Raw genomic sequence first — 13167 nt, forward strand, 5'->3', positions numbered from 1 at the left:
CTGGTGGCTTACAAAATATGAAATGGCACATAAATGTATATGATTATGAATGCAAGTTATAGCTGGACTTCCCTTTGCATTGCTTTTGGGTGACACAAGCCCAGATATTGTGAATGATTCACCTAAAATAAAAAAGCAATGAGAGTGGAACAGAATAAAGTTTGCCTAAGGAATGCTCTGATTCATTTGGTGTTTTGATTTGCTTTAATGCGTGGAGAGGAAGGGGCCTTTTTATCCTCTAAGTGTGAGTGTCCCCTAAGCTCCGGATGCTGATGGACACATGTCTCATTGCGCTTGGGATCCCAAGTGTGATGAGGCAGAAAAGAGGCTGAGCTGCTGCCTGTGGCAAAGGGAAGAAAGAAGCACGATTAAATTTGCATTTTAGAATGAGCCCTGTGGCTGCAGGGTGGAGAATGGATGGTGCAGGACAGCCCTGGAGAGGCTGTCCCTAACTATAGGCTCCCTACTGTTAGGGAGTAATGCTGTGACCAGGTGTGAGAGAGTGAGATGCAGGGGAGGGCTCGGATTTGAGAGCTGAGGCGGAAGGAGGGGCTAGGTTGACGTTAGGTGTCTGATTGGACTGATTAGGAATATTAAGAGGATAATCAGCGTGGGGAGGGGGAATTTCAAGTTTATGTTAAAATTGGGAGCCTGTGAGATTTTGGGATGGCGGTATGTGGAGGGCAGGGTTGTGGGAATCGTCAGTGCCCAGGCAGTGGGAGAAGCAGTGGCTGTGAGTAGGTGAGGAAAAGACTGCAGTAGGAAAAGATCATCAATGTCAGCACCCATCAGAACTGGATTCACAGGAATAATAGAGATCGAGAAGGAAGGTCTGAGAAATGGGCTGATAATTAGGAGAGCAGGAAACGGAGTTTTGGAAGGATGAAAGGTGTATGTTTGTGTCAGTCCACAAACCTGCTGGGGCTGGGTCGTGTTTGAGAACACAGCACCCTATTAAATTCACACTGGTACTTCTCCATTTCAGGTGGCAGACTTTAATTGGTGGACTTTTGCTTCATTTGTCATGGAAGCTGGGCTGGGTGGAGATCAACAGCAATTTCAGGTATAACTAACCCCTCCTGCATGATTGTGATTCATACCCTCCTTGTGTTTTATATTATTTACTTTGGTTTGCACAGGGAAACACAGATGGTTGAGTTGTTTGGTCTCCTAGTTCCTTTCTAACCTCAGATAAAGCTCAAGTAGTGTAATCCTGGTTAACAGTGCTACTAATATACTATTAAAATTAACTGGCATATAATTTAAAACACAATTAATTTGGCTTTGTTTTAGAATATAGGATCACTATGAATGAGTTATTAGATCAGCTTTAAAAGTTTTTGACATATTTGTAGTTTTGAAATTATTTCCAACTTTTAGAATAGTACAAAGGACTCCTATACATTCTTAGATTCCCCGGTTGTTATTATTTTACTATATTTTATCACTTATACATCCACATTATTTTTTTTCTAAATTACTTGAGAGTAAGTAGCAAATAAGATACCTCTTTACTTTTAAATGATTTTTATTTCCTAAGAGCAAGGACTTACTCTCACATGACTACAGTATAGTTATCAAAATCAGGAAATTAATATTGATACAATATTATCTACCTAACCCACAGACCATATTTATAGTTTTCCAATTGTGTCAGTAGTTTCCTTTATAGCCTTTCTGCCCCCTAAAAAATTCTGATCCATGGTCCAATCCAGGTCACATTACATCAGATGTTGTGATCCTCTTAAACCATCTTTTCATATAAGTTTAAAAGAAATCTCAAAGGCCATGAGGTTTTTCATCCAAAATTATACTTGAATTGCTTATCCACTCCTGCCTTTACTAGGTAGTTCTTCCTGATTCTTTGAAAACATCCTTCCTAGCCTCAAATGATGCGCAAAATGAAAACAAAATATAAGTCAAGGTTTATATGAAAAAGGTAAACATCCTGACTGAATGGTCAGGCCAAGTGGTTGATCTTGTGGTCCAAATTACTCTGCCCAACTGTTCTATTAATCAGATTGACTAGTTAAATTAGTAAATCACCACTCTGCTTCCACTCTGGAGACTCTTTGAAAATGCATCCAGTGTAAGCATTAATAGTTTTGGCTTTTTCTGAAAATATAAAATTGGGAGACAAAAATCGAGTACTAAGAGGTTTTACAAAGGGAACAGAGGTGTGAATTAAATTACTTGAGTCTTTTACATCATGGTCCATCTTGTGAAAACGCCAGTGTTCCAAGCTTACAATCCAAAGGAATGGTTCCTGTACAAGACTGTGTTTTCCAGAGAAACAACCAACAAGATGTATATATATATATATATATATATATATATATTGTTTGTTTGTTTGTTTGTTTTAAGAAATTTATCTTAAGGAATTGGTTCCCAAGATTGGGGGAGGGGTGCTATAAAGTTTGAAATTTATAGGACAAGCAGGCTGGAAATTGGTGAAGAATATCTTCTTTGGGAAACCTCAGTTCTTTTGTGCTTAAGCCTTCAACTGATTGGATGAGTCCCACCCCCTTTATAGAGAGTTCTCTCCTTTCCTTAAAGTCAACTGATTATAATGCTAATTCCATCTGTGAATTACCTTCATAGGAACACACAGACTAATGTTTAACCAAACAGCTGGACACCATAACCTAGCTAAGGTGACATATAAAATTAACCATCACACCCTCGCATCTGTGGCCAATTGATTTTTAAAAAAATTTTTTTAATTCTGTTCTACATATCCAATTGATTTTTTTTTTTTTTAACATGGGCAGGCACTGGGAATTGAACCCGGGTCCTCTGGCATGGCATGACAGGCAAGCATTCTTGCCTGCTGAGCCACTGTGGCTCGCCCTCCAACTGATTTTTTAAAAAAAATTTATTGGAGAAATTGTGGATTTACAGAACAATCATGCATAAAATACAGAATTCTCATGTACTTCCCCACCACCAACACTTGCGTTGGTAGTGGAAATTTGTTACAATTGATGATAGCACTTTTTTTTGTATTTGTTTTTCAGCAGTAGTTACATTTGTTACAATTGATGAAATGGTATTAAAATAGTACTTAACTATTGTCCGTAGTTTACGCAGAGGTATTTTCCTCATATTCCCAGCCTGTTATTATTACTATTATTTTTCATGTATATCTTTATTTTATTATTTGTCTACCCATACACTGGATAAAAGTTTTTTACAGTCACACAGTCACAAGATTTGATAGTTCTACAATCATTATCAAAGATTAAGGCTCCTGGCTATTCTAACATACTAGAAAGTAGAAAGAAATATCTGTATTAATGAGTCAGTAATCATAATCGTTTCTTAAATCCTAACTTCTCAGTTATACTTCCTCGCTTTCATTTGATCATTCTCTCAGTCTTCAAGGATATCTGGGCAATGACCATTCTAACTTATTCATGCTGAAAAGGGGTGTCAACAATATTGGGTAGAGGAATGAGGCTGGTTAATGTTCGCGGAGAGACTGTTACCTCTGGGTTTGAGGGCTTATCTGGCATAGGAACCATCTGGAAGCTATAAGTTTCTGAAAAAATAAACTTAATAGGTAAAATTTTACAGAGTCTTAGAAAGAGCACAGAGTATTCTTTAGGATTTTCAGGAATACTGTTGGTTGGGCCTTGGCATACTGTGGCAATTTGCAATGTCTGGCTGATGCTTGCATAAGAATTGCCTCCAGAATGACTTCTCAACTCTCTTTGAAATTGGTTTGCCATTGCAACTTTATTTTGTTTCATTTCTCTTTCCCCTTTTGGTTAAGAAGGCGCTCTCAGTCCCACAATGCCAGGGTGAGGCTCATCCCTGGGAGTCAGGTACCATGTTGCTAGGCAGACTTGCAGCCCTGGGAGTCATGGCCAGTTGATTTTTGACAAGGGTGTCAAATCCACTCAATGGGATAAAACTAGCCTCTTTAACAAATGGTGCTGGAAAAACTAGATATCCACATGCAAAAGAACAAAAGTGGACTCACACCTCGCACCACGTATAATATGAACTTTAAATGGATTGAGGACCTAGACACAGGAGTTATAAAATTTGTAGAAGAAAGCATGCAGGAACTTCTTCAGGACCTTGTATCATGTGGTAGATTCTTATCTTAGACTTTGCACAAATGCACAAGCAACAACAACACAATAAGCAAATTGGACTTCATCAAAACTAAAAACTTTATGTATCAGAGGACATTATCAAAACTGAAAAGACAACCTGAGAATGGGAGAAAATATTTGGAAACCATATATCTGATAAGGGTTTAATATCCAGGATATATTAAGTTTTCCTACAATTTAAAAACGAAAAGTCAAATAGCCCAATTTAAAAAGTGGGCAGAGGATTTGACTAGACATTTCTCCAAAGACAAGTGCCAAGAAACACATGAAAAGATATTCACCATCATTAGGCATTAGGGAAATGCAAATCAAAACATCAAGGTGGTACTATTTCATGCCCAATTGAATAGCTGTTACTTAAAAACTGGAAAATAACACATGTTGACTGTGGAGAAATAGAAATGCTCGTTCATTGTGGGAATGTGAAATGGAGCAGCAGCTATGGGAAACAGTTTGGCAGTTCCTTAGAAAGTTACATATAGAATTACTGTATGATTCAGCAATCCCGCTTCTTGATTTGCACCCAAAAGAATTTAAAGCAGGAACTTGAACACATTTTTGCACACTGATGTTTATGGTGACATTATTCAAAGTGCCAGAAGATGGAGGCAACTGAATCCACTAATTGATGAATAAATAAATAAAATGTGGTATATAGGCCATTAGAGAAATGCAAATCAAAACCACAATGAGATATCATCTCACACCCACCAGAATGGCCATTATCAACAAAACAGAAAATGACAAGTGCTGGAGAGGATGCGGTGAAAGAGGCACATTTATCTACTGTTGGTGGGAATGTCAAATGGTGCAACCACTGTGGAAGGCAGTTTGGTGGTTCCTCAAAAAGCTGAATATAGAATTGCCATATGACCCAGCAATACCATTGCTGGGAATCTACTCAAAGGAATTAAGGGCAAAAACTCAAACGGACATTTGCACACCAATGTTTATAGCAGCGTTATTTACAATTGCAAAGAGATGGAAACAGCCAAAATGTCCATCAACAGATGAGTGGCTAAACAAACTGTGGTATATACATACGATGGAATATTAATGCAGCTTTTAGACAGAATAAACTTATGAAGCATGTGATAACATGGATGGACCTAGAGAACATTATGCTGAGTGAGTCTAGCCAAAAACTAAAGGACAAATACTGTATGGTCCCACTGATGTGAACCGACATTCGAGAATAAACTTGGAATATGTCATTGGTAACAGAGACCAACAGGACTTAGAAACAGGGTAAGATAACGGGTAATTGGAGCTGAAGGGATACAGACTGTGCAACAGGACTAGATACAAAAACTCAAAAATGGACAGCACAATAATACCTAACTGTAAAGTAATCATGTTAAAACACTGAATGAAACTGCATCCGAGCTATAGGTTTTTGTTTTGTTTTGTTTTGTTTTTACTACTATTACTTTTATTTTTTTCTCTATATTAACATTCTATATCTTTTTCGGTTGTGTTGCTAGTTCTTCTAAACCGATGCAAATGTACTAAGAAACGATGATCATGCATCTATGTGATGATGTTAAGAATTACTGATTGCATATGTAGAATGGTATGATTTCTAAATGTTGGGTTAATTTCTTTTTTTCCGTTAATAAAAAAAAATGTGGTGTATATATATATATATATATATGCAATAGAATATTATTTCGCCTTAAAAAGAAATGTTGTTCTGATGCATGTGATGATATGGATGAACCTAGAAGACATGTTGAGTGACAAATATTGTGATAAAACTTGTATTTAAATAACTAGAATATGTGAATTCATCGAGTCAGAAATTAGAGTACAGGTTACCAGTGCAGAGATTGGTCTGCGGAATGAGGAGTTAATGTTTAATAGGTACAAAGTTTCTGTTTGAGATGATGGAAAAAGTTTGGTAATGAATGATGGTGACAGCAGTACAACATTATGAGCATAATTAACAGCACTGAATTGTATACTTAAAAATGGTTAAAAATGGAAAATTTTAGATTGTATGTATGTTGCCAGAATTTTTTTTAAAACCCATCGAACTGTACAACACAAAGAGTGAACTCTCATGTAAACTATATAAATATATATAAATATTACATATAAATATTTAAATAAAATATAATGATATTGGTTTATCAGTTGCAATAAATATACCACACCAATGCAAAATGTTGATAATAGGCAAAACTTTTGTGGGAAGTATATATGGGAACTCTGTACTTTCTGCATGATTTTTCTGTAAACCTTTAACTGCTCTAATAAAAAAATGAAATTAAAAAAATTAACCCTCACAGTTAAGTCATAGTTTTGTATTCCCATGGTTTATATTCCTCAGCTTGATAAAGTACAGATACCCTGGGGATTTTATATGTGATAGTAAGCACAGGTTTTACGTTAACTCTCTTGTACTGGACAGTTCAGTGAGAACTGGGGCTTCATTTAAACTAATAGGAACCTTTCAATCACAAGGCCTGTAATCCAGTTTTTACTGTCTTAAACTGACTAAATGTTAGTCCCCCACAGAAGCAGGAGGTTGAACTAGAAATGAGGGAAATGGTTGTCAGGTTTTGGACTGGGTCCACCAGTGCTGATCAGCGTGGGTCTTCCACTCTTAGAATGTCCGTAATTATTTTTATGTTAATAATTCACTTATTAACAATAGTCTTTTAAAAATCACTTTACTCGTATTTCCTTAAAAACAGTGTCATTCTTACTTTTATTGCCTTTTTTTGTTGTTAGTAATGACCAGTAGAACTGGGTGAAATCGGGTTCTCAAGATTGTTTCCCTAGAAGAAGTTTGAGAACCACTAGATGCTTTTGCCACTTGAACTGTTGTGACATGAGATCCCAACCATTCCGTAGGATCGGTGTGTACGTCCCCTTTCACTGTCCTTGAACTTAGAGCCCTTTTATCTCTATCTTCTGGACTTGCCGAGGTGGTTTCACAGCCCTGCATATGATGCCAGCTCTTTCAAGCTTCCTGTCAAAGATCTCAGTGTCTGGGTTTTTTGTGGATCTTGTGGTTAATACCTATTGGCACAGCTCAGGAATTCCGGTGACTACGGGTCCTTGGCAAAGGCATGTTCCAGATGGCCAACAGCAGGGAACCGGCACCGTGCCCTTTCATGTCTACCCAGGCTGGGGCAGTATTTGCTGTGGCTGCTGTTACCTGCTGGGCTTGCTTTCTGGTTACGTCATTAGGGAACTAATTAGCCCAGGCTCTACTAAACATTAAAGGACAGCAGGAAGAAGTTTGGAGTTCCAGAGGTCATTGTGGGGGGTGGAAGGAGGTGGGAACCCGAACTGGTACTGCATAGCTTGGGCCGTGGAGAACTCATTTAAACTGTGCTGATCTGTTGCACTGCAGAATCTTAGAGTCCCTCCCAAACAAGTCTCAGAACTTGGCAACACAGTTGTGAGTTGTGAAGAGGCCATATTTGCTGGGTCTCTAGACATATCAGGGTCCCCACCCCAGATTGTTTGCCCTGGCAATTGCTGGATACTACCTAGTCTTGGATCATGCCCTTGAACCTCTGTCTTGGGAAAGAAAGCATTGTTTTCCGCCACAAGTTGCTATTTATATGGTGGCTACTGCTATTGCCAAGCCATTGGAAAACACTAGAAGTGATTTTTCTAGCAGATGTAAGTCCTTTGCTGAAGTCTTCATGTATTTCCAGAATGTGATACTAACCAAACGTTGTGTCCTATTTTATCTCAGTGGAATCGCTTAGTCCAGTGAGCCCACAGCACTCTATTGGATTCTTTAACCATTCCTGAGGACAGACTCAGGAATGATTTCATTAGAGGTTTCTGACACAGTCCTACAGTTCCTGTATTGCCAGGAGATCGTTTAGATAAAAACACTTTGAAAGTCAATTTTAAACTACTTGCCACATTTTGTCCTTTATATATGAGAGCAAATTTTTAACTCTCAAGTATTCAAGTATGAGACTTTGTAAGTTTAAGATTCTGTGCCATGATGCCTTTGTGACCAGAGGTTTCTAATGTAGTAAATAGATACCCCACCCCTTAATTTTTCCACCGAGGATGTTTGCTGGAGAATATGATCAGTCTTTGATAAAACCACCTAATCAATTCAGTACTTTGCCTAAAGAAACAAACCCTGTAGCCATTTGGTTAGGGTCTATATTGTACTTCTTTTTAATGATTATTTCTTTGTTTTTAAGTGAGATAGCCCATCTTCTTCAAAGGTACTGGTGGGTGGCTTTTCCTTAACATGTTTTTATGAGTTGGATTTTCATTTTGAGTGACTCTTGTAGTTTTATAAACTCATCTTTGTTCACAGAGGAAAGTTAGGGCTCCTGCTCATGAATTTTTAAATACTCATCCCTGTTGTTTTCTCTGAAAAGGAATGCTCTAAGTATATATGTAGAAATGACTCTTCTGTGGATAATGAGACCAACTTTAAAACCTTCTGCAGGACACATATTGAGACCCATGATAGGGACACTGAATGAACTTGGATTGGTGTTGGGGTGGCGACCGTGGGAGTTTCTGGGAGAAGGGAATTAATGTTGCTGACCGATGATCTCACCCTACTGGACAGCAGACAGGGCTGGAATGCCATGTGTTGATCTTTATCGCTGCCAGCGATTCCTGCCTGTGACACCCAGTGCCTAGGAAACTGCAGGACATATACAAATCATAGACCACACCCACATAGCTGCTTCTGGGGGCCCATAAAGCCCATTTCTAAGTCAGCAGTGTTAAATCGAAAACTCCCCAGATCCAAGATCAAAGGCATTTTGTTTTACAGATTAGCTTGGATTTCTAGGCCCTTGTGAACTGTATACAGGCAAGCGCTTGGGCTGGGATTATCTTCTTTCTCATATTTATCAGAAACAAGGTGTACATCCCTTCTTTTTCATTCTGCTTCACTTATTATTCAGCGACCTGGGAGAACCAGGCTTCTTCTTCTTCTTCTTTTTTTTTTTTTTTACATGGGCAGGCACCGGGAATCGAACCCAGGTCCTCTGGCATGGCAGATGAGCATTCTTGCCTGCTGAGCCACCATGGCCTGCCCCCCAGGCTTCTTTTTATTTTTAATCTGTGTGACACTGATGTTACTTCTGTCTGCTGTGCTGTACCTGTCATCCATCTGCTAGTGCTCACCCAGGCCCACAGCCAGCCTTGTTCCTTCCAGGGGACAAGCAGGAGGCAGTGGTGGAGAGAGGCCCAACAGTGGAAGTCCCTACAGCTGCAGCTGGGTAGAGACCTGAGCTGCTGGAGGGAAGACAGCCACAGTCTTTCACACATGGTGGTGTTGGGGCCTGAGAACTGGGCTTCTTTGAGGCTCCTGTTGGCTTTCAGTGTTTGTCAGAAACCTTAATGAAGGTGACGAGATCTTTGTTACCGAATCAGTGGGATTATATGTTGAGAATCTCGGGCTAGTGAATGAAATGTAAAGTGGGAAGAAGAGGTGACTCTGCATGCTAAGAGACCAGGCAAGAACCAGTTAGGAATGCAGATGTTCTAAAAATGATTATGGTTATGAATACACAACTATGTGATGATATTGGGAGCCATTGATTGTATACATTGGATGGACTGTATGTGTGTGAAGACATCTCAAAAAAAAAATTTTTTTTTAAGAAAAGGCAATAGCAAATGAGAGTTTTTTAAAAAATGAGATGCTGGATCACAGAACCCAAGAGGCAGACTAAAAAGTCTGCAGTGCCCTGCAGTAAGTTTTGATGTCATTCAGCGTGAATTTGGATAGGGAGATAAGCTCTTTGGCACATCCATGAAGGACATCAGCCCCCAGGGTAGACACCTCTCTCCACAGAATACATCCCATCTTCCAAAACATTCCCTTAGCTCACTGCTCCTCTCCCCACCAGTGCTAGTTTGAATCTGTTATGTTCCCTTGAAAGCCTATGTTCTTTTTTTTTTTCCTAACATGGTCAGGCACTGGGAATCGAACCCAGGTCTCTGGCATGGCAGGTGAGAGCTCTGCTACTGAGCCACTGTCACACTGCCCTTGGCCTGTGTTCTTTTAATCCATCCCTGTGGGTGCAGACCTGTTGGGGTTGGGACTTTGTGCCTAGATTGTTCCCATGGAGATGCGACCCGGCCTATTTATAAAGGACTCCCTCACTGGAGTTCCTTATGAGAGAGTAAGAAGCAGGGAGGGACATTTTGGAGAGAACTCACAGAAGCTAAGAGAGAAAAATGCCCACAGATGCTCAGAGACATTTTGGAGAGAAGGACCAGCAGATGTCACTGTGTGCCTTCCCATGTGACAGAGGAATCCCGAATGCCATCAGCCTTTCCTTTTTGATGCCTCAATTTGTACATTTTCATTGCCTAAGAACTGTAAATTTGTAACCTAATAAATATGCACTGAAAAAGCCAAAAAAACAAAAAAAAGGAACCAGTTAGGAACCTGCCCTCAAAACAGGACTTTACAAAACCTGGTGGCAGCATGGCCCTTTGTGTATAGCTGGTCACCACCTCATGTGTGAAGACTTGGATACTGGTTGCTAAAAAGTTCCAGAGGGAGCCAAGCTGCCTTCTTCTAAGGGTCAGCAAGCTTTCTGTAAAGAGCCGGAGAGTAAATAGTTTAGCTTTTGTGGACCACACAGTCTCTGTCATAACAACTCAGCTCTGCTGTTACGGTACAAAAACAGCCATAGACAATATGTGAATGGATGAACTGGGCTGTGTTCTAATAAAAAGCTATTTTTGGAAATAAGCAACTGGTTGGATTTGGCCCGTGAGTCACAGTTTACTGACCCTTGCTCTAAATTACACTCTGTGGGAGACAGTATCTTCATAGATTCTTGGGTTCAAGTAATAACAGGGCTGGCCTTTTCAAGGAAATGCAATGCTCTCTGAGTCAGGAGGAAGACTAAAGAGTTAAGAGGAAGGTCTAAGAAAAGGAAGGAGGCTGGAAAAGGGGCTCTTATTCACCAGTAACAAGCCAAAAATAAAAAAGAAATCTGGGGAGCTTCTATAATTAGTGACTTACTATACATAGAAATTCTTTTATATGCAATATAAAGCAAATACTGGCTTTACAGTCGCAGGGTATTACAACTTTAGGCAATGTCTAAATTGTCAATATACAAAACCTCCTGTCCTGATCTCTTATTTTCATGTTTGAAAGTTGTCCCTTGGGTCCACTAGGTGTCAGCATAACACAGAATTCTCAAGAATTCCACTTAAGGAACCCAGCGGGCACTTAAGAGAGTTTTTTTGGGAGCAGATGTTCTCTCAATAATGCATGCTCTATTTGAAAAACAAGTGATTTAATTTAATTAGCTTTCCTCTCAGTAACAACAGTTTTATAATTCGTGCCTACAGACTTTCTTCCTCAGGGTTCTCAGGGACTGGTAGAAAGAATGTGCACAAATAAACAAACAAAAAAAACCAAACAACCCCACAATTCAAACAAGATGCAATATTTGTGCATATAAATCAATTAAGAAAAATGACTTATTACAGTGGTTTTCAAACCAGGAGGAATCCCGCAGCACAGGAGGCCCAGATCATGCCACCGATGAATTAAAGGGGGCGAAAGAGTGCATTAATAGTAGGTGCCTCGTTTTTTACCTAATTTCCAGGCCTCTGGCACACTTAAAATCACAGAGCTAAGTATGGCTAAGTCATTTTAACCTCTCTGGAAGGCGATTCTGGAACCAGTTGCAGATTTTAATGCATGCATCTTTGAACAACAGTTCCACTTCAGGGAACTTATCTTGATGAAAACATCGTGAATATGAGAAGAAAATATATTCAAGGATCATCATGGCATTATTAGAATAGTAAAAATTTAGGACTAATTTGAATGTCCAGCGATTATTAAAATACAATTATTGATAATATTGGGAATGACTTTTTGACATGGGAAGATACTCATAAGATTTAGTTAAGCAGGTTGTGAAACAATCTGTGCAGTCGGATCCCATTTTGTTGAAGGGCTCATATCTACTCATGGACAGAATGCCATTTGGATGGAGACACACCCCGATGTTAACAGAGCTTGTCTTTGGGTAGTGAGATTGTCATTTTAATGCTTTTCTTGATTTTTTTGTGTTTCCTAATCTAGCATGGGTAGGTATATCCATGCTGGAGAACAACTATTATAGAAAAGAAAATAACTGCCTCAACTACAAGTTTGTAACTTCATGGCTATTGCAGAAAAACATGTTAAATTTTTAATGAGTCAGTTTTTTGTTGTCACAGTGGTAAGCTACAGCATGATTGTTAATAAATGTTTACTGAATTTAAAATTGTTAGAATTTCCCATTAGAGCCATTTCGAAGAACAGATGGCAGAATAGAGATATTTTTTTGCTCTCATTTCTGCTTTCAAGAGCTGAGAAGCCATAGCATCAGCAGTCCTATTCCAAGTAAAGTCTCTGAAGGGCTTGAAAAAAGCAGATGAAGAAGTAGAAATTATGGTCAAGACTGCAGTTTTCTGATATATATAATTAAAAAATTTTTATCCAATTTGTTTCTTTGTTACATATTTATTTAAAACAACTACATGCAAATCACTATAGTTTCAACACCATTCTTTTACTTTTAGTGGAAGTTTATTTGAGATTGTTGTTACCTTGGCAAGTGGTGTTAAACTGCCACCAAAAAAAGGTATTGGTTCCAGGGGTGATAGCTAAACTATTAATATAAGATTTAAATACTCTTGCTTATGTATACACAAATACACAAAGTGAACTCCAAGAAGTAAATATTGTGACTGTTAAGTGTGTAGGCTCTGGGCCAGAGTACTCGAGTTTTTTTATTTTTGTTTTTTATTAGAGAAGTTGTGGGTTTACAGAAAGTCATGCAAATGATATAGGGCTTCCATGTATCACACTGTATTGTCAGGGTTCTCTTGGGAAACAGAATTGACAGGATATATATATATACTATAAGATTTTTAATAGGAATTGGCTCATGTGACTGTGGGAATAGGTGAGCCCAGATTTCAGTACGGGAAGCCACAAATTGGGAACTCTGATAAAGGTTTTTGATAGATTCCTCAGGAGAAGCTGGCTGGTTGAAGTAAAGATGTAAATTCT

General features: G+C 38.8%; 1 protein-coding gene across 3 annotated transcripts in view; it reads left to right on the forward strand.

Annotated features, from left to right (window-relative positions):
* Positions 1-13167, forward strand: part of SLC35D4 (solute carrier family 35 member D4) — a 170750-nt gene that overhangs the window by 6995 nt on the left and 150588 nt on the right. For 2 of the 3 annotated variants that reach the window (XM_077135798.1, XM_077135801.1), the window contains exon 3: positions 986-1063. The exons of the other annotated variant lie outside the window; for it this stretch is intronic. In XM_077135798.1, coding sequence (XP_076991913.1) covers positions 986-1063 — 78 coding nt within the window. The remainder of the gene's footprint in view (positions 1-985; positions 1064-13167) is intronic. 3 annotated transcript variants of the gene reach the window in all.

Source organism: Tamandua tetradactyla, chromosome 18, assembly GCF_023851605.1.
Source record: "Tamandua tetradactyla isolate mTamTet1 chromosome 18, mTamTet1.pri, whole genome shotgun sequence".
NCBI classification, from domain to species: Eukaryota; Metazoa; Chordata; class Mammalia; order Pilosa; family Myrmecophagidae; genus Tamandua; species Tamandua tetradactyla.